At 35.1% G+C, this 23,698-nt stretch overlaps 1 protein-coding gene across 4 annotated transcripts in view; it reads left to right on the top strand.

Annotated features, from left to right (window-relative positions):
- The window catches only part of LOC138714823 (uncharacterized), a 181,498-nt gene that overhangs the window by 124,268 nt on the left and 33,532 nt on the right, over positions 1-23,698 (top strand). For all 4 annotated transcript variants that reach the window (XM_069846989.1, XM_069846990.1, XM_069846988.1 and 1 more), the window contains exon 6: positions 22,457-22,567. In XM_069846989.1, coding sequence (XP_069703090.1) covers positions 22,457-22,567 — 111 coding nt within the window. The remainder of the gene's footprint in view (positions 1-22,456; positions 22,568-23,698) is intronic.

The following is a 23,698-nucleotide window of genomic DNA, read 5'->3' as shown; positions in this document are numbered from 1 at the left end:
TGTGAGTCTGAATGTGCGCTTGTGATTGATCCATCCAAAGATGGAACTGCCGACCAGTTGAGACCTTTTCTCTCTTTTGTTTTAAAATCAGTCTCTGAAAAGTGACGACTGCATACTACTCTGTTGAACAGTGTCGTAGCAGTATGTTCGGTATAGGTTACACCTATACTTTCTGCCCAATGTACAGCCCTGTAAAATGTAGAAGTATTAATTAGAATTACCAGTAAATAGAATAGGCCTACTCTAGTATCATACAACCTTGGGTCTATTGTATATTCTGGGGCATTTAAGAACTACGAATTTTATGATACTGTTCGAAACTCTAGGCTCGTATATCATACAGATCGAGTCTCTTTCTAGTTCTATGATTATGTAACTAGCAAAATATGCAATTAGGTAGTTACTTTGTAGAATTTCTAGGCATTTTTGACAATGCCGGCTTTGTTTTCAATAACAATTTGTGAAACGGGAGTAGTCCAAGTTTGTACATGCAAATGCAAAAACTGTTGCGCATTCTCAGATACTTTCATTTCAAGTAGGGTTGTCTAGTGACAGTACTAAATAAGAACCTTTTCTTTTGATCCATTTTTATATTTAATATGGTATTTTTCCTGAAAAGCTACACCAAAAGAGACACAGTTTCCTCTTGTTTCACTGGATTCTGTGTGATTTATATAGTCATAAACATGTGATTTTAGTTTCCATGCACAAATAATTTCAAAATAAAAATCCTATGACATTTCTTTATACTTATGTATTGTTGTAGCTCCTCCCGTATTTGTTACAATGTTACTAATTTATTACCAACATAACATGTGAGAGGCCAATCTTAATTAGGTTACTAGGGAAATTGTCTATTTCTCTAATATTGCGTTCTTAAACTCTCTAGTGTTATACTTGTAAGAAGTGGAGAGACGGGCTATAACAATGCATTAGAATATACCGTACAGGTAAGCATTAAACGATTTTTATGCTGAAAGTATTTGTGGCTGCAAAATAAAACCACGTGTTTTACATTATACTATATAAATCTCACAGAAACCTGTGAAGCAATAGAAGATTGCACTTTATTTGGTGTAGCTGATCTGGGCAACTACTACTGATATTTTTATTATTACAAAACATGTTTGGCTACTGCAATATTGCACAGCTAATCACGTGCTTAAATGTTAGGTTAGGTTTTAGCATATAAAAATGGACTCGCCTAAAAAAACATTGCTGTATTACTCTCTGTAGGTGCAAATACAAGAGTAATTTAAAGGAATATAGATTAAGTAATCAATATTACTAACCTCTACATTTTTCGGGAAGTGGAAAAATGGTAAGTCCGAATCTCTTCTATTTGACCCCAGACAACCAGGCACAGAGCAAGTTTTTACCCAGGTTTTCTGGGACATGCTGGAATGACAGACAATACTAGTGATTTTTCTTACATCCCTAATAAGTAATTAAATAATAAATACATATTATGTTAATCAATCAAGTTAATTAAACATATTATGTGTTTAATTCTTGCATTGTTTGCTTGAAACGTATCAATCATGTCACCTCACAATAACTTCAGTCACAATGTGTTAAAACTACATCACAATAATTATTCACTTATAGTTATAATTTCAGCAAATAAATCTCCATTTGTAAAATAATAAGTACTAAATATCATCTCCTCAGAATAGCATAGGTGAACACATGTAACACACGTTAACAAAAGACACGAATACATAAATAAACAACACAATAAGTGCTCATTATGTTTCATTTATAATCTCAGATCTCCAATGCAAAATAAGTACGTAAATATCATCTTACCTCAATAGAAGAAAACACGTGTAGGACAAAACTTCTGAGTAATATTACCCAAAACACGTTGAAATACGAATGAAAACACATACCGGTACGCAAAACATCGACGCAGAATTCGATTTGTTGATTTGTTTGCCATCTATTGAGGAATTATTGAAGGAACGAGGACTTATTGCTTACCAATGTCGGTAGATGTCTCTCAGTTCACGTTGTAAATAACTCAAATCAAGTTGCACCCCCCCTGAGTTCGAGGAGGCCCTATTGAGACGTCTGGCCTACACAGTAGACGTGTGTGTGGTAGAACGCTGCGCGCGGAAAGTCTTACGAAATTCTCCATTGCATATAACTGATGTCGCCACACTACACAACAAATGCATTCACGCATCAAATGATTAATACCTTAAGGAACAGTAAACATCTTATCTAAACTTATTTTATTATAGTCAGCTCAGCTAAGGGTACGAACACGTTGACGATGGTAGACTAACTGGTAGAGTAGGTGGTGGCGGTAGTGGGGGGGGAAACGAATCGCTAGAATCATATGACACCGCACACGTTGACTCATGGATGGTCGCTTTACTGCTAGCTTTCCAGCACGCTGTAAGCTTCAGTCATTCTTTCAAGCTTGCAGCGCAAGTCTCGGCGTGAAGTAGAGAGGCATTGGAGAGGTGGTCTGTGGAACAGATGTCAATGATGACTTGTGTAATTAATAGGGACGACTTTTATCAATTATTTGTGTAACTTACTCAAGTATTCGTGCATTTTAATTTACACAAATTTGTATTCTATTTTAAACTACGCGCGTTTGGTTTAGTCTTGACGTTAATTGGTCGTAACTCGGTAACCAGTAAAGATTTTGAGCAGCGGTAACTTTTAAAACGAATTTCCATTCTTACTCAACATTTTTCTCGCTTTGACCCCTCTCCTCCCCCATCTAACGTGAAAAACAAAAAAGTTTACCGCTTACCGTAAATTTTTTGTTTTGAGCAGATCACTTCAAAGTTAGTATTTTTTTTCTCACTTTTAAAAACAATATTTGTACTTCGAATTGTTTTCTATGCTTCCCTTGGACATTGACCTATCAATAAAAAAATTGCAGCGCGATTGTTTGAATATCATAGATGCTACGACGTGATAATAATAAACGGAGGCGGGAAATCTCATTCTTGGCTACTCCGACTATCAGCCAGCGGCCTGTCAAGCTCCGCCTTGAGCATACCGCTTGCTTCACTCGTGGCGGGAATCCTGTGTCAGTGGTTGTAAAGTTTTAAAACACTGCACACATTGGATCTAGAAAAACTGATTGCTCATGTGTTCGAAAGATCTGCCACGACATTAACTTTTCGTTTAGATTCAAAACTGGAGGTAGGATTTAATAAATTTTTAAATTACGAACTGCTAATGAATTCGGATGAATGGACATCGTCGTTCACCAATAGGCCTGATTTGGAGTCTTCGATCTCATTTCAAGAGTTTAATCGCTTTCTTTTTTATGTGCCTTAACCACTTCCCTGATTAACCCGAGTTAACTCGGGTTGCTAACATGTGTCAAAATTTATTAATCCGAGTTAACTCGTTTGAGTCCCATTGTCTATTTCATAGTGATTTTTTAAGTATGTAAGAAAATTAGTGATGTACAGTGATTCTGCAATATTAAATGACCTCTTTACGAAAATAAAAAAAAAAATGACACTTTTTCACAAAACTGGTAAAATATATAGTAAGGGAAGAGGTTAATACCACGAAAAATAAAAAAAAATAATAATAAAAATAAATAAATAATAACTAATATCAATCAAATTATTGAGAATGTTCACTAGGCATTATTTTGTAAGAATTGTACAGTTTACCTCTGTGTGAGTGTAAGCCGTTCTTCCTGCAAAATAGGATTCCCTGGCAATTTTTCCAACTCTTCTGTATGGAATCTTTGGTGAAATAGAGAAGATAATCCAAAGTTTCGATTTCCACTCTCGGGTAGCTAATGAATTTTTCTGGGAAGTTCCGCAGATATTTAAAAAGATAATATTCACCAAACGCAAGCCTTTCATTATTTGAACGGAACACACTCGAGAAAAGAATTCTTGTAATAATAACCACCTTGATCCTGCACTGTCTAATAAATCAAATTCGTCCTCACTACTTGAATCCATTACGATATCAAGTCTACACAGAGATTCCAAGGAGATGACCTAATCAGCTGTGAGTCAGCTGAGAGATTAAAGCGACTTGCAAACAAGCTCCAATTTGTGCACTCCAAGCTTCCTTGTCTTTTATAACACCGATAGCGGAGCCTACTGGCTTTAAAGCTAGGCGTCAACGTGTTCGTACCCTAAGAGGGGGAGCTTATGTTTATACTGTACAATATAGTCAAGTGTTTAACGATAGCAAGGCTGGGTAAGGCAATAAACTTCGTGACTGTAAACAGATGGCCGAAGGCAAAATATAGAAGCGAAAAATAATCAGTCAGGGTTTGAATTTCGTGGCGTGAAGTTGTGTGTGTCGGATATTAACGCTTGTGACGTGACTTCTACAATATGAGTGACAGTAAAGATCGCGTAAAATATAACAAGTGTTTAAATCCGTTTGACCTTCCTAATCACGCTTTTAAAAAGAAACGTACACTACGACGCGTAAGTCGCGATTTATTAATAAGGCTTAATTTAGCGGAGTCTTTGAATGTGCGAATATGTGATTCGTGCCGTAAAAAAGTCTATCAACTTCCGGATAGGTCAGGTGAAAGTATATGTGAAGCCGGTAGTTCATGTGATATTAATAAACATGAATCAAATGAAAGTAGTGCGGACAAAGAAAGTGATAATCTCAGTTCATCTTCTATCAGTTCCATGGATACAGCGCTTGAAAAGTCAGACAATAATGCTACTATTAACAAATTGATTGAATCCTTCCACACAACAGATGACAAGATGGTAAAAATACAGATTTTAACAATTTTTGAAAGTTGGTCCCACAACAAAATTAAACAAAACTTTGAAACGACTGATTACATGACAAGGGTGGCAAAGAAACTGGCTGAAGAAAAGGGAATTTTGTCCACTCTTGACAATAAACTCGATAAAGCTTTGGAACTGTCTTCAGTCACTAAGATGCTGGAGTTCTGCAGATCAGACGAAGTGAGCAAGGTAATGGCTGGAAAAAAGAATTTTGTTATTGTGAAAGAGTGCGGTCAAAAAGTTCATAAGCAGAAAAGATTTATTTTATGTAATCTTAATGAAACATATAAGTGTTTCAAGGACAAATATCCACTGGTAATATAAGTTTTTCTAAATTTGCAGAATTGAGACCAAAAGAATATATTTTGCCAGGGGCTAATGGACTGCACAGTGTACAGTATGTGTTTGCACACATCACGAACATGTAAAATTACTTATAGATGGTGCAAACTTTCCACTACTAACATCAAATTCTAGTGTAGTTGTCAATAACTATAAAGATGCGCTGTCACCCATTGTTTGTAATCCTCCATCAATTTATTGTTACATTAAACCAGTCATCAGGGACGTCGCTAGGGGGGTGCGAAAGGGTGCGCAAGCACCCCATAAAATCGGAGCACCCCTTTCCGCACCCCAAAGGTTATTATGATTTGTGCAATTTATTAAAAAAATACTAGGCATAAGTTATTTTGAAGAACAAAAACGAACATATTCCTGTAAGTGTGTAAAACAAATTTCATTAAACGCGAGAAATAAAAACTAGCCATTATTCAAACTGTACATAACACTTGACATTTTACACGATTCACAGTTAAACTCAAATCAACGTTAATCTTGTTTTTATTCCATCACTAAATAGCGTTACATTTGCTTGAACGCAGTTAGCATTAATATGTATCTGTGCAATACAGTCGACTCGACAATGAACGTTCCCGGATGTCAGACTCATTATTGGTAAACCTATACGTTATATTAATTATTATTTTTCAATATATTTAACATTTTTATTAAATGAAATTAACATGACTATAATCTACGTAGAACAACAAGACTGTATGTGAAGTTTCAGGAAGATTAAATGAATTTGAATTTTCATCTGACGTCATATTAGCGGTGTTACGAACTGAGTGCGTATCATGACAATAATGTACCTATGAGGAAATCTTCCATCAATGCGACAGTGCAGTATATAGTTGACTTCTAACATAGTGAGTGTGTTCTTACGAGTTACTTTTTTTTAGTAGCTTATTTTACGACGCTTTATAAACATCTAGGTTATTTAGCGTCGAATGAGATGAAGGTGATAATGCTGGTGACATGAGTCCGTGGTCCAACACCGAGAGTTACCCAGCATTTGCTCATATTGGGTTGAGGGAAAACCCCGGAAAAAAAAACCTCAGCCAGGTAACTTGCCCCTACCGGGAATCGAACCCGGGCCACCTGGTTTCGCGGCCAGAGCGCTAGCCGTTACTCCACAGGTGTGGACTACGAGTTACTAGTTTAAATAATATTTTGTTCATAATAAATTATAAGATATAAGTGATTTGGTTGTAAAAAGATTCTAAGTCTGTTATAATCAAAGCTCGGAACTTGGGGACTTTTGTGTCGTGTGCATGAGTAAGGTTACAGGTACAACGTATACAAAGCTCACGCTGTAAGCGCTCAAGGACAGTCGTATGTACTAAGAAAGTGGTCACATCTACGCACGAGGAAACTGTGTCATGTTGAAGCCAATGACAATCAGAGAATTACAAATAAACGGTCTGTTAGAGGAATTAGAAAATACGTGTTATTCGAATGGGTATTATAGAAGTTTGAAAATACATTTTTTAAATTTTAGGTACAGAATTTCGTGGAGAAATTCGGAGGAGATACATTATTTTCTACGAATGGAGAGTTTATATTTTGTAAGTTGTGCCACACACAAACTAAAGGCTGGAAACGGCATTTATTGAAAGACATTGCAGTCCCTTAAATTGGTGGAAAATTTATCCATAGCCATGGATCAAGTCGTAGAGGGATCTGCCCTAGTAGTGACACACTAATTGAAAACTATTTTCGAAAAAAATTTAGGATATACTTATCTTTCTCAGATAAGAGATCAGCTAGCAACTGCTGAAAATCGAACAAAACAGTGACAGTTAAAACATTTATTTTAAGTTTGCTCCCGTCATTTCATATGACGTGGAAATAAGTTTTTCTCGTTTCAAATCATGTTTAACTCACTGACGAAGAAGTTATGGGTTCGAAAATCTTCGAATGTAAGTAGTCATACACTGTAATATAATGTACAGAGCAGAACAATGAATTTGATATATTGCTGATGTTTATTTTTATTATAATTATATATGCTATAAAATTACGTGTTTCAACCTACCACAATACTATCAGTATGTTGCTTCAGCCAGAAACCACTTTTATAGAAGACCTGACAGTACCTCCGTGCTGGAAGCGGGAGTTTGTTGACATTGAAGTCCGTCGCTTAGCCACTTGCAAAGACACGAGCTTTGGTTATAATATCTACCGGGCAAAAACGTAATATTTCGGACTTCTTTAAAAAAATTACGCAGAAACAAAGAAAAGTAAGTGAAGATGAATATGTTACAAAAGAATTTGAAAGTAAAGTGAAAGCGATAGAATATAATGTACTCGCGCTTAATGAGAGTGAAAAGGGCTTCCCTCTCGATATAGATGAATCAGTTTCCGACTGTTTTCAACATTTCGTGTTAAATGAATACCCGAAAAGAACATTTGGGAAGCAGGAGAAAAGTTTCCAGTCTGAGTGGTTTAAAACTTTCCCCTGGCTGGAGAATAGCGTTTCCCAAGATGCTGCATTTTGTTTCGCGTGCCGTTTTTTTCGACTGAGAGTGGTCGTTGTTCGTCTCTAACAACGCAGGGCGGAAAAAAGCTAAAAAAAGAAAAAGCACTATCCGCCAACACCTCATTTTTTACAGCTCACACCCCATACGCACCTCCCTTGCTCTGCCAGTCGTTTCGAACTCAATGCTCTGTAACGTCATAGCGAGCTTCTCTTGTTCTCCGTAGCAATCAGGTAGACTCTCAGAGCAGACCCTATTGAAGCAGTGGTATATGATGTGAGTCATTCCATGTCAAATCGAACACCTACGAAACATGACAACTGAGTATTTGCTACCAATTTTTTTTAAATATATTCTCTTGATTAAATAAAATAACCCAGTTGCGTTTTTTTCGGGCGGACACAATTATTTAGTAATTTATTAAATACTAGCCGTACCCGTGCGCTCCGCTGCACCTGTTAGAAATAAATATAAAGTAATTACATAATTAAAATAGGACGTTTGATCCAGGGAACAACTTTTACAACAGCGCAAGATAATCTACTTCGCTCATTACCCAATTTTTTTTTTTTGCATTGCATTTATTGCATATATATTTTATGTATTTTAACACGATTCAATTGAGCATAGTTAAAATTTGAATTATAAAATAATGGATTGCTAAGCTAACGTACTATTACTGCATACTAAATCAATACACTCTCGTTGTTCGTTAATTCTCTGAGATTAAAATGAGTGTACATAAATATTATTTTAAGAAATACAGAAAACGAATGTACAAAATAACCTATCAAATTTTCTGTGCATAAGAAGCTATTTTAATCTTACCTGTCCTCGATTTATTCAGACGTTACTGTAATAACATTATAGCATTATGTCCATCTAGAGAAACTACACTTTCCAATGGTGAAATAATAATTAATTATACAAATCGGTTAATTTAGCTTCTGATATTACTTCATACAAACACAGAAACATTCTCTGTAGGCTATGTTTAATAGCTTTCGATTGTTGATGTCCAAGGCCCCTGTTTCGATTGTTGTTGTCGTCCAAGGCCCCTTATAGACGAAGTCATTTGTTCTTAATTCATTGCACCGTCTTAGATGGCGTTATTTTAATTTTAAAACTCATTTACCTCATTAAATATCAGTCCTATCAAAATTTTGTAAAGAATAAAACTGATCGGAAATAATTTTTGAAGAAACTTTTGTTATGTAACATTTTTTATAAAAATCAATAATAAGCGAGATATTTCGATTTATTTAATTCAGGACCCCTTATAACCCCCCTTTTAAATAAAATATTTTGAATGCCATATAGCCTAAAATCTAAGTTACAACGAACTTAATTTATATTCCAATTTTCATATAAATCGGTTCAGCCATTATCGCATGAAAAGGTAACAAACATACAGACATACAAACAAAAATTTAAAAAATGCGATTTTCGATTTCAGGGTGGTTAATTATATATGTTAGGACCAATTATTTTTGGAAAATCGAAAATTACCAGAAAAATTTCGGCTACAGATTTATTATTAGTATAGATTACTTTTTCCATAAATAGGGATATCTTACGCGAAGTTTTACCGCTAGATGGCAGAAGCGTTCCATGCGGTGCAACATGTTGTAGGGCTATGTTATGTCATATTCTACAGTTGATTACGTTCTCCCGCTTTTCGTTTTCTGTGCGTGTCAAAATTATATTTATAATTATTTTGTATAACCTAGTATAATTTAATATAATTCAGTATTTTCTTACCTCATAATTTCATTTAATTTACAATAAATAATAACGTAAACCTGTATAATATTGAGCGATTCCCCGAGATGAGTGGGGAAATCTGCAATATGCAGAGTATAGATACGAGTAAATTGAATGTTCATGAACCTAAACGAGAACTTTGAGAACGAGATGCACGAATAAAAAAATAGGAACTATGTCGAAGGTGAATATTGACCTCTTTAATCATTAGTATTTAAGAACCGTACGCTAAAAACAGGATATGCAGACACCATTGTGTTTTTTTTTAATAGGGAAGGGACTATCGAGATTGAATTCCTTGTATTTTTTCTGTAGTTGCAGAAAGATCAAATGCAATAAAGTTTTTAATAGGATGATATAATATGATCGCAGTAGTATCACGATTAGTAGTGCGTTTTGCAGGTTAAGGACATGCAGTTTTGAATACTATGTGGGATGATTTTGAAAATTTGAAGTTAAAAAATGGTTTTAATAATTAGGGTACAGTACATTAAAAATATTATTCACGAAATGGATTTCACTACGGATCGTCCTGGATAATAAACATCCCAGTTTATCGAGAGTTTACTGCAGGCGTAAACTTCGGAGACTCCTACAACTACTGTACAAAATCTAAGCTAACAGCTCGCTGTCGAGGTTGCATATGTTTTTATTAATTTTTCTTTTTCCCCTTCAAAAATGAAACGGTAGTCAACAATTCCTTGCTTGAAGTGTTATTTTTATTTAATAGCTAGCACTTTCGAGGCGCAATTTAATTACTTATATTTTTTTAAGGTTTGAAGCATATATTCAGAATATTTCGGGACCTGATTGAAGATAAAAAGCTTTCCATGGTTTTTACATATACGGACATAACAAAATTTGCCATTTTTAGTTGTTTTTAAGAGCATTTAATATACTAATACACTACATATATCCTCAATGTTTATATACCGAAAAAACAATGCACACGCAAAGTGCATCCCTCAAAGTACACGTGCGCTATCTGTTGGTGCTAGTTCAGGATATCCCTATTAGGGTGCAACGTGTTATGAAAATAGTTATACTGAAGATTCTATAAATCGTAGAAATTCCGTATTTATATAATTTTAAAGTGCAACAATTGCACTATTACTTACTAATTTTTAGTGTTCAATCAAAAAATTAAATGGGCCCCTTTTAGACGGTTATATTTTTAAAATATGTTTTTATATATCAGGGACCTACTTCTAAAAAGGGGGCAAAAATATCATTATATTCTTTGAAAATGTTTTACGTAGAACTGCGTTGGTATTAGAATGCTATTGGAATAAGAAGCCGCTGTGCAAATAATTTACTGATGTGTTCGGGTCGGAAGGCTCGGACCGCGCTGGAGCAAACAGCTGCGGAGGGAGTAATGAAGAGGCAACGTACGTCACAACGAAAGACATCAGTGGTGCGGTGTTACTAAAAATAAACATATAACCTCTAGTTCTAAAAGCACCTAATGTCCCAGCAACACTTGGCAGTTTCCCTTTAATCTATCTAACAATAGTCCGTATAGGTCAGTTTCTATCTGATGCTTTTCCAATTCACTGCGGGCTAAAGCAGGGAGATGCACTATCACCTTTACTTTTTAACTTCGCTTTAGAATATGCCATTAAGAAAGTTCAGGATAACAGGCAGGGTTTGGAATTGAACGGGTTACATCAGCTTCTTGTCTATGCGGATGACGTGAATATGTTAGGAGAAAATCCACAAACGATTAGGGAAAACACGGAAATTTTACTTGAAGCAAGTAAAGCGATCGGTTTGGAAGTAAATCCCGAAAAGACAAAGTATATGATTATGTCTCGTGACCAGAATATTGTACGAAATGGAAATATAAAAATTGGAGATTTATCCTTCGAAGGGGTGGAAAAATTCAAATATCTTGGAGCAACAGTAACAAATATAAATTACACTCGGGAGGAAATTAAACGCAGAATAAATATGGGAAATACGTGTTATTATTCGGTTGAGAAGCTTTTTCTTTATTTTTTTTTCTTCTCTCTTGCTGTTATTTATACTCGCTGTAACATCTTGGTCATATCGCGAGTTAATCTTTGGTTGAAATCCGAAGGCCTGTGTACTATTGTTGAGACTGGTTCTATTGTTGTGAACTAGATGACGACTGTATATGTATGACTGATTTGTTATGAATATGATTTCGGTGATGAATGAGGCCGGTGATTTTCAGGGATTTTGTGGCCCGAATTTCCTGGCATTTGCCTTACGGTTGAGGAAAAACCCTGAAAAACCTCAACCAGGAAATTCAACCCGACCGGGAATCGAACCCGGGCCCCTTGCGTAAGAGACCAGCATGCTGACTCCTACACCACAGAGGTGGTCGAGAAGCTTTTATCATCTAGTCTGCTGTCAAAAAATCTGAAAGTTAGAATTTATAAAACAGTTATATTACCGGTTGTTCTGTATGGTTGTGAAACTTGGACTCTCACTCTGAGAGAGGAACATAGGTTAAGAGTGTTTGAGAATAAGGTGCTTAGGAAAATATTTGGGGCTAAGCGGGATGGAGTTACAGGAGAATGGAGAAAGTTACACAACGCAGAACTGCACGCATTGTATTCTTCACCTGACATAATTAGGAACATTAATTCCTGACGTTTGAGATGGGCAGGGCATGTAGCACGTATGGGCGAATCCAGAAATGCATATAGAGTGTTAGTTGGGAGACTGTAGGGAAAAAGACCTTTGGGTAGGCCGAGACGTAGATGGGAGGATAATGTTAAAATGGATTTGAGGGAGGTGGGATATGATGATAGAGACTGGATTAATCTTGCACAGGATAGGGACCGATGCACAGTGTTTCCTAGAGGCATAAAAGCTGGCCAAAATACTAAAAGCCACCTTAACACTTTTTTTTTTTTACCAATTTTTGGTACCAACTGAAAGATAATATCATATTAACAATATATCAGGTCTACTTGCTTATCTTAGGACAGTGTTTCTCAACTGATGGCTCGCGTTCCGCTGGGTATACTTGAACAGTGAAGTGGTAGACCCAGTTTTTTCCTCTATAATAAAGGCGCTTAATTTAACACTTTATATATATAATTAGTATTCATTGAATTAATTTGTACATTAAGTATTACAAACATTTTACGATTATGTTCATGACTGTTTAATAGTAACTTTTTAATGGTTGTTACACGTTAAAGTAACTACACTGTTTATTACATTTATTACGGAGGCACTTAATAAATAATAAAATCTAAGTGAGCACGTACACAATACAGATTCAGAAACACTGTAGCACTTTAGTAGGGTAAAGAATGTTCATTGATCATTGTTACTAGTATTGGTACTGTCCTCCCCTCCGAAAGTTGTGACTGCGCTTACAGTAGGCCTGAGCCATCCCTTGTTTGTTTCAGAACTCAATAGGTTTATGACTTCCACATGTGGTATCCTTTTCTTGTATTTTGTTCGGTTCTCTTGGCGGAAGGATTTTATAAAAGGATTAGAGGTGGCAAGGAGTCGATTGAATACATCCCGATTAGTGGCCTCTCTTGACATCTTTCTGGCATACTGTTCACGAAATTGCTTAAGGTGTTTATACCTTGCTTCTTGTGCTTCTTCCGACATTTGTCCAATTGAATGGTAAATTTGCAAAACGACTTAAGTCCACATTTTGGGGGTTTTGAGTTGAGAGCGTGATTATGTTACAATGTGCACGGGTCATCGTTTAGTAACAGAATGACTTTAATCCACGACTTTTGTATATTTTTCCTTAGCAGCAGAATGTTTGGTTAAGGGGTAAAACGAATTTAGTCCAGGTCTTAAGTTGTTTTGCCTGTCAAGGACTGAAGAAACTTACATAATATGTAATTTTAATTATGCAATCAGCTGACAAAATGTTTTTTGTCTGTTGTCATTGGTAATTCTTCAGTTGAGAAAATTTATTACGTTTGAAAAACAGCATGAAAATGAAAAGCAATATCCTCAGTAATCGTGCTAAACTTGTAGCTGAAGTAAAAAGTATTGCAAAATGGAGCCAAGTTAAGTATCTAGAGAGAGAGGATTTTCTTGCTGTCACATTTGACTACATGAAAAATGTATGCTTGTCTAACACCAGTTCAGGATATGTACTACTATCACCAGCTCACCGTCTCAATTTTCTCTGTGCACAATATGAAAACTAGTGAAATGTCCTTTTGTGTCTACCATGAGGGACAGGCCAAGAAACGTCTTAATGAGGTATGTAATTTTCTCCTGCACACTACTTCGATAACTATGTCACATTCAGTATATTAAAGAACTGTCGGAGACAAAATAAGAACAGCCCACTAATCCAATTCTTAATGGCAATAAGTGCTCAGAAACATTTCTTCAACATCATACTTTCCTCCATGAGAGGTCTGTACTCTTGCGATTAAAAAATTGTTCAAAATAGTGTTGTTCAACAATTGCAATAAGGTTATTTTATGATTTTGGTATAGGCTAAATACATTTAGTTAAACATGTTTGTGTGTCAATGACCTAATAATTATGATGCAGAATAGAAGTTAATTTGCAGAACAACTTAAGTCCTGAAGATAATTAATTTTTTTACAACCTGAAGAAGAGTACAAAAGTATGAATTTTTATACTAAAAATTTTTCTCTTACATATCTCTTACATATAAAAAATTATATTTTAACTATATGGTTCAGCGAAGTCAAAAACAGTTTTCTTTAATTTTCTCAAAACTACTTCCAGGGACAAGTCGTTTTGTAAATTCACCATTCAATTGGAAGTAATGCCTCGGAAATAATAGTCGAACCATGAATGTGTATTTTATGTGCAGTGACAGGCATGGGATACAAAGAGTACAGTGAGACAAATAATCTTGCAGTCTCAGTTGCATATTTTTCAAGTTCATTTGTGTTTATTTAAGATCCACAGGATATGGTTTTTAAGTATAATTCCACATCTGTGGATGAGATTCCTGTCAATGGCGATTATTACTGCACTTACTTTATTTTTGCAGCGAATGTTAAATTTTTCGCAATCTCTGCAGATTTTCTTATATTTTGAGTTTTTCTACGCTTAGACCTACTACTGCTCTCCCCAAATTTTGCCTGTGGTCCTCCTCTTTTCTGAAGAGTAGGTTTTATAGCATTTAAATCACATACAAACTCTTTATCTAACCACTGCTCGTTTTTTTTTTAATCTATCACTCATCCTGTTAGATTTATCGATTCTGCGAAACAAATTAATGCAAAAACGAGAAACATGTCTTTCTAACAATTTAATTTGATCATGGGAGACTTCTAGACCGATTTTTGTAATAAGAAACTGCAATACTACGTCTTTCTGTTTCTTACGACCACTTTTTTACTTATGTAAAGTATCAAACAATTCTTTCTTTTTGCAACGGTACTCCATTCTGAAACTGAAATAAATTACTAAAATTTGTTATTTTTTACTTTTATAACTATTTGATAGCCAAATTGAACATAGTTTTGCTGTAGAGAAGAAATTAACTGATACTGAGAATATTCGTATTTTAAACGATTAATTTGAAATACGCCAATACATATATTTATCTAAATTTTATCAAAAGGGGCAAATATGGGCAATTTTACCTTTCAAGAGCATCAATTAAACATGTCAGACTACACATTAGTCAAGGAAATAACACGGGGCAACGTGAGGCAATTTTTGCTGGTCTGCATAAAGACCGAACATAAGGAATCACAAAATAAAATTTTACATAATATGATTATGATTCCTCAGCGAAGCATAATATACTTAATTATCATAATAATAACGTATTCTCAATTCAGAAATATAACTCTTACAATCCATAATAACATTTACCTGAAAATCAACCACAGAAGCACAAAAAATAATAATTGAAATTCTAATTGAAAAACACACAATCACAACACAGCAAAAACGACACTTCATGCACTACTTTCAAAGGTTCGAATACAACTGCGTAGAATTAGACCTGCTACGAGGGTGGCTGTTTTATGACCGCCAGACCTTGGAGATAGTTGGGGTATATTGCAAACACCATAAAATTAAAAGTGAAAAAATCATTTTTGGCCAGCTTTTGAGCCTCTTGGAAACACTGTGCGATGGCGGGCTTATGTGAGAGCGGCAATGAAACTTCGGGTTCCTTAAAAGCTATTTGTAAGTAAGTAAGTAACAATAATTCCTAAGACTTTTGAAGTAGGTATCGTGTTGTGTTGTGTGCATGTGAGTCATTCAAACACCTCTATACGAAATGTGACCATTTAATATTTACTTAAATCTTCTAAAATAAGTTCTGCAGGTCAGAATAAGAGGTCTGTAATATTTTACTATTTACACCCTTTTAATTATATAACAAATTCATGCGCAACGCAGTATGAAAATGCTCATTGTTAAGATTCTATGCATCATAGACGTTGAGTGTTGGTGCCATCTGAAATGGGAAGAAATGAACTATTATATTAATTTTTTTCAGTTGAATAGAAATGGGGTTAGTTTAGAGGGTCACTTTTTAAACATAATATATTTTTTTATAATAACAGCTTAGCCTACTTTAAAAACGGAAAAAAATATATAAGTACAATCTATTATATTTTACATAGAACTACGTTGGTTTCAGATTGATTTCGAGTAAGAAATAGCTTTAAAAATATTTTTTTGAAGATGTGTTCGTGGTGCGCCAGTGGTGCTATGCATACTGTATCGAGTGACAAGAACCTGACCTTGGACTTTGGTAAGGCGAGCATGTTGAAGGGATGTGAAAGAGTATTAATAGCTTCCAAGGCCCCCTCCAGCAACCCCAACAGTTTCTGTATCTACAAACGATGGACTAGGCGCGAGCTCCCAAGAGAGAGTCGTTCAAAAGAGTCAGTTTGTTCGCGAGCTGGCTGCTAGCTCGTTCGTTCACGAGAGGCTAGACAGCTCGCGAACGACATCGTTCGAAGAGCTGGTTGCGTAACATATCGAAACTGTCAATAATAATAGTCTAATCTATGGCATTAGGAATCAGAAGGATAAAAGGGACAATCGTATTATGTTAAACAAAATAGATGAAAAAAAATCGCGCAACATAAACGTTACAATGTTATACGTATATTTTTCTACACACACATCAGTTGACAGCTGATAGAAAGCCGCGTAATATTAGTTCCACATCCGTCCGCTACCGGCGTATGGCGCGGTCTCATCTTCTCTGTCTTTCTCAAAGTAACTACAGATGTCACGTGATCATACAGTGAAGGCCATTGGTTATTCGAGAGCGGGAGTCGTGAAACGAGCTGTGAGCTGGTTGAGAGATAATAGGATGCGAAACTGCGGTCAGCACCATCTGGATTTGGGGGTTTGAAATAAGGTGATCAGCACCCAACGTCGTAGGTGGTGAATATTAGAACTACGTGTTGGGTACATTACCGAGAGTTCTCTATTTATCCGTTCGAGATATTGCTGTACGGGATAGTCGAAGATGAAGATGGCGGACTGAAACTTCTAATAAGTGAACATAAAGTGATACGTGTGTATATAAGTACTGTATGTTAAACAGTGATGTTTATGGACGTTGTAAAAATAGTGTTGTTGAATGTATTTTAAAGTAATAGTAATATAATAAATTGAACTATCTAAGTAGTTCTTGCAGACTTTTCTATACCCAAATAATACAATCCCAATTATCTAACCTTTTGCTTTATTTTTTGTCTCTGGTTATATTTTAATCGGGTAGTGTAAAACACATCGTCTCTTTTATCTTCCTGTTGGCTCCGGTAAGAATTTTCAGTAGAAGATGCTGTGAGGAATAAAACTGTAAATGTTTTATTTTAAATTAGGTTAGTTTTGAATATCGATGAGGATGGAGGGAATACTTTCTGCACAGTTTAACATTTTCGTCACCAGGTGCACTGCTAAATGCATGGAGTAATTACTCTTTTCGCTACTTGGTGCGCTGCTGTAATAACGCCCCTCCCAGAAATAGATGGCAGCAAGATCAATTTCTACAACAGCGCCTCTAGTATGTGTTACGGGAAACTCATTAAGTTTCGCATCCTATTATATATTTATCCATGGTCGCGAGCTGAAGGAGCTGGAAGTGCCTCGCTAAAGACCAGCTCTCGGCGAGCGAGCTAGCTCGTTATTAGCTCGAAGGAGGGAGTCGTTCAAGAGAGTCAGTTCGTTCGCGAACGACCCATCACTAGTTGAGACTAGTTGAGAAGTGTGTTGTGTTGCTGCCGGTTGCTGCAATCATGAGTGACGTGGTAAAACGAAGTTACAGTTATTGTTTTAATCCGTTCAAACTGCCTAATCACAGAAAAAGAAGTAAAATATTAAGGCGTGTGACCTCTGCAATGCTTGTGAAACTGAAAATGCAAGACGTGAACTTGTCATCTGATCTGAAAGTGTGTAACAGATGCAATGTTAAAATTTCAAAACTTCTTAAGGAACAAAGTGTAAGTGAATTGTGTGCACCTGGTACTAGTGATGTGAACGTGATAATAGAAAGTGTCAAGAGTGATACCCCTATCTCATCTTCTGGTATTCAGTCAGTACCGTAGATGTAGAGCGTGCTATTCATAGACATTTCGCTAACCCACGCTACGAGCGTGCTAAACTAGCCCCGGCTAGCGACTGATTACTTGTACAGGATTCATATATCATATCGCTAACGCTGGTTTATGAATACGAAAAACGTTAGTTCGCTGATCATCTACCGGAAACCCGCGCTAAGAATGTCTATGAATATGAGAGAAACTAAATGAGATCTTAGTGACGATTGGAGAATCGCCAATAAAGAAGAGAAAATTATCCCAAAAAATATCCAAAACAAAAAATGCAGAAAGTTACAGATACACTTAAACATAAAATATTTCATATCACAGAAGACTCAACTTCAGCTGAAAATTCAAATAATTCCGATATAATACAGAAACTGATAGACTCCTTCCATGAAACAGACGACAGAAATCTCAAAAAACAAATATTAACAATTTTTGAAAGTTGGTCCTACAGTAAAATTCAACAGCATTTTAATATCACCACTCACATGATACGAATTTCTAAACTAGTAGTAGCAGAAAAGGGGATTTTGGCTATTCCTAATCCTAAATCCGGAAAAAGTTTGGGAACATTTATAGTAGAGAAGATTGTTCAATTTTATAATTCTGATGATGTGAGCAGGGTTATGGCTGGTAAAAATAATTTTGTAGCAGTTAAAGAAGATGGAGTTCACAAACAGAAAAGATTAATACTATGTAATCTTAAGGAAACATACCAGTTTTTCAAAGAGCTATATTCGGACATCAAAATAGGGTTTTAAAAATTTTGCGAACTGAGACCAAAGGAATGTGTACTCCCGGGAACAAGTGGAACGCACTCAGTTTGTGTCTGTGCTCATCATGAAAATGTTAAATCAATGCTTGATGGAATTAACGTTTCTCGTCTCACTGCAAATTCAGAACCCATTCTCACTAATTATAAAGACTGTCTGTCACAAATAATCTGCAATCCTCCATCATCCAACTGCTATTTAAAGAAATGTGATGCTTGCCCGGGAACTGGAAAAATAACACAGTAGTGTGTATGGCAAACCGGTTTAACTTGGAGTTTACAGTACTTACTTACAAATGGCTTTTAAGGAACCCGAAGGTTCATTGCCACCCTCACCTAAGCCTGCCATTGGTCCCTATCCTGTGCAAGATTAATCTAGTCTCTATCATATCCCACCTACAGTACCTAATAATAATAATAATAATAATAATAATAATAATAGTGTATTAGGAACGTGGTAGTACTAAATTATTCTGATATCTTTCTGACACCTCTTTTAATGCACGCTAAGTTCATGTGGATTTATTCTTATACTAAACTATCAGGTCTGGGCAGTTGGACCTTTTAATAAAAACCCTTTGTGTCAACCCAAGCTAAATGCAGTTAATTCAATAGGTAGTCATATTTTACTTATGTAGATATAACTAGATAGCAGAACTATTTGTGTTTAAATAATTTTATATCTTATTTTCTAGGTTGAAGATATAAATGAAAATGCAAGTAATTTCTGCAAAGTGTTCCAAAATAACTATTTCTGTTGGAAGTGAAGTTGATTTATCAACTCACAATTGTAGAAAAGAAAAATTAAGGGGAAGATTAAAATGAATTCAAGAAAAAACTGGCATTTACAAAGTTGTTGTTTTCTAATACCAGGCATTTGACAATAAAGTCACTTGGCCTCTTGCACTTCAATATTTTTCGAAGATTTTGTCATGGTCAGCCACTGAAGCACAGATTTTGAGGTGTTCCAAATACATTTCTTGATTTGAATTGCACAATGGGCAGTTAGGGGACTGGTATATTCGAATTCTATGCAGGTGTTTGCCCAAACAGTCTTGACCTGTTGCCAGTGTAAATGCAGCTACAGACGATTTGCGTGGTAAATCGGGAATTAACTGTTGATTATGATGCAGAGAGTTCTATTTCTTCCCTTGAGATTGCGTTATCAAATTTTGTTTGTTGAAATCTAAGTATGTAGATTTAGAAACAGGTCTATAAGTAGCAGTGCTGCCCTTCTTTGCTAAAGCATCTGCATTCTCGTTTTCCAGTATTCTACAATGGGATGGTATTCATTGGAATACAATTCTTTTTTGAGTGTTATTAATTGAGAGAGCATTTTAGTTATTTCTGCCGTTTAAGATGAAGGTGTGTGTCTAGAGACTATTGATAGAATAGCTGCTTTGGAGTCTGACAGTATAACTGCATTCTTAAATTTATTGATGTGGCATAGAAGATTCCTGAGACTTTCATTTATTGCAATGATTTCTCCATCAAAACTTGTTGTTCCATATTCAAGAGATCTATAAAGTGAGAAGAGACAGCACGTAACACCTGCACCGGAACCTTGTTCTCTGGAGATCAAGGATCCGTCGGTGTATAAATGAAGACAGTTTTGTGAAGGGTGCCTAATATTGTCTCTAAAGACAATTGTTTCATTATTTCATTGTTTACTTCTGATTTCAATATTTCTTCTGTTAAATTTATATTTGTTATATTTAACAGAGTTAAAGGGTTTGGTTTAATTTGTAAGTTTTATTTTAAATTCGGAATGTTGATTTTCTGTTTTAATTCTTGAACCATGGACATGAAACTTTTTTGAGTTTTTAATCTACAGAATACCAATTGTTTCCTGGTAATCAGATTAGTTTTTCATATTGGATCAGTGCTTTTTCTTCTATTGTCATTTTGATGCTGTTAATATTAGTGAGAAATCTCATAGAATCTGTTGAAGTTGTTTTGATTTCACCAGTAATGAGCCTAAGAGCTTGATTTTGAACACGTTCTATTTCGTTTATGAAAGGTGAAGTAATTAATATTTCTCTGTAGTACGCCAGCACTGGCTGTATAAACATTTTGTATGTAGTGTGAAATGTATTTCTAGAGCATCCCCATTTCTTACCTGCTAGTCTTTTCAGAAAAAATATTCTTTTACGAGCTTTTTCAGAAATATATTTCATATGGTTGCTCCATGTTAACTTACTGTCAAAAATAACTTCGTGATATTTGGATTCATAAGTCCTAGGAAGGTGTTGGCCATTGTATTGGATATTGAATTCTCTTTCTTTTTTACCAAGTGAAAATATTTGGTAGTTACATTTGCTTAAATTGAGTGTCATCAAATTTGATGTATTCCATTCATGTAGTTGATTTAGAGCTTTAAGGGCATAATTTTTAATTTTGTTTATGTCTGTGAGGTCCAGAAGTCCACAAAACTATATCATCCGCTAATAGTGCTGTTTTTATGGTTGATTCCTCTAATAGGGAGGGTAAGTCATTTATATAAATATTGAATAAAGTTGTGCTGAGGACAGTGCCCTGGGGTAGAACTCGATATGTTTGTAACTAGAAAGTGAGTTATTGAATTTAGTGGCAATGAATTTTTGACTAAGGAATTCTGATATCCATCTGAACATATTGCTGGAGATACCTAATTTCTGGAGTTTTAGTAATAATTTATTTCTCCAAACAGAGTCAAATGCTAATTGAAAGTCAATAAATATTGCCAAGGTATCTTCTTTCTTGTTAAAACTGTCTTTTATTTCTTGGCCGAGGCATATGACTTGTTCATTAGTAGAGTGTAGTTATCGAAAGCTGGCTTGTCTTGGTGATAAAAGATTTTGGGATTCTAAATACCAAGTTAATCTGTTGGAGATCATTGACTCCATAGTTTTTGCTATCATGCTTAACAGTGCTATTGGTCGATAACTATTAATATCATGAGCAGGTTTCCCTTTTTTGTGAATTGGTACAATGATTGCGTTTTTTCAAGCTGCAGGAATGGAGGTGTTCTATGATAAATTGAAAGTGGATAAAAGTACACACTTGGCTTTTCCCCCCAAATGTTTAAAAAAATCTGAATGAATGTTGTTGGGACCAGGAGATTTCTTGGTTTTAAAATTTTGTATAGCTATACTTAATTCTTTGGAAGTAAAATTTTGATGAAATATTTCAGGTTTTGTGATAGTACTAGTAATATTGTTTTTATTATTTTTATGTAATTCTCTAGTCATATTTTCTAGTCTAAAGTTGAATTTGAGTAATTTAAGTGGAATAGAAAAATATTGTCTTAATTGCAGATGAAATATAATTTTTTACTCCATTGTAATTTTTATGTAAAATTATCTGGAGGCATTTATCTGTAGATAAAACAATTGTGTTTCTCAGCTTGCGGGTGGAAATAGTGACCAATTAAAAATGTATGCGATAAGTTTTTAACCACCTTAAAAATTTAGCATACATTATCATAAATCAAGTGGTTTTACGGGATTGTAGTGATAAAGGAATGTGATACCTAAAAGAACTCGAAATTGTGGTTCTAACTATGTTTATAAGTTTATGCAGTTTGTTGGACAATTTACTAGGAAGTCCTCAACTAATGATAGCAGGGTTTCTAAATATGTTCTGTACACTGTGACCCATTGTCTATATGTGTACTGCAAGTATTCCTTATTACATTAAAAACATAATCAGCATTTGAACATAATTGAGGGCAGGAAGATTTTTTTTGTAACAATTAACTACTTTAGAAATAAATTAAACTTATAATTATAATTATTACCTTATTTTAATCAATTAATTTTTATTGTTGTTTTCTTTTTATTTATGTAGATAGAGGAAGTGGTAAATCAACCACGAACTGTTTCGCGGGATAGTGGTTATACTACCACTACTTCTCCTCCTCCTCCTCTTTCTTCAGTGAGAAGTATCGAGAACAAGCAGGTAAGAAAATTCTCACTTAATTATACACAAGAAAAGAAATATTAACTTTTAGTCGAATGTGGTATTATTTTAATTTTATTCTTACTGTTGAGAGGAAATATTGATAACATTCATATTGTACCATTTGAAGCAGCCTGTTCGTGAACAGTATGTAGTATACAGAGTTATTGAGGAGAAGAAGTCAGTATTTTGGCAGATGAAGTCCTTATCATGATGAGAGATAAAGTTCGCGCGTGCGTGCGAAGGTGTGTGAGCATGCATGCATGTGCTGGTTTTACTGAAATACGAAAATATCAAGATGGACAAAAAATGTCCCTGAAAATATACAATGACATTTCAATTTCCGTAAACTGGGGTTACTTTGAACACAGAGGAAACTTTGAACATTTTTTCAGAAAATCATATTTAGGTTTCTACATGCTGCACGTTACAGATGGAGGTAAATTTGGTATGAGAGTGATTTTTGTGATAATTTACCTCCATCTATAACAAGTGCAGCATGTAGGAAGCTAAATATGATTTTCTGAAAAAATGTTCAAAGTTTCCTCTCTGTTCAAAGTAACCCCAGTTTACGGTTTTCTCTTTCATTATGGTACATACTATTTGCTGATTACAAATGTTAAAAGACCGTTTAAAATTAAAAACATTTTCTTAGTAAAACTCTGGGCTCTTCAATATGTGAGGACGGCTGTGAAGAAAGTGAACTTAACATTTTCGAGACTGTTATCTTGAAGTAAATGTTCGAAAATATACAATGACATTTCAATTTTTCTCTTTTATTATGATGCATACTCTTTGCTGATTATAAATATTAAAAAATTATTCAAAATTAAACATTTTTGTAGTGGTCATAACCCCCCCCCCCCCCCTCCGTTGGTACTGCATGTTACTTAAAATTGAAAAGGGGGGTGTAAAATCAGATTCACACAGTCTTATCTATTAGCATTAATGTTTCTTGAAGGAAGAAAATGGTCTGACAATTCTTTCTCTACACCATGCAACTTCCTTGTTATGTAGAAGAATCTCTTGATCATGAATATTGTCTGGTTTTTGAGTGGATCAGTAGCGATAATTTTATGAATTTACATCTTATCATGGGGACAGACTCAAGACTCGTCTGAGAAGAATATG

This window comes from Periplaneta americana, chromosome 15 (assembly GCF_040183065.1).
Source record: "Periplaneta americana isolate PAMFEO1 chromosome 15, P.americana_PAMFEO1_priV1, whole genome shotgun sequence".
Lineage (NCBI taxonomy): Eukaryota > Metazoa > Arthropoda > Insecta > Blattodea > Blattidae > Periplaneta > Periplaneta americana.
This window is presented reverse-complemented; position numbering and strand designations above follow the sequence as displayed.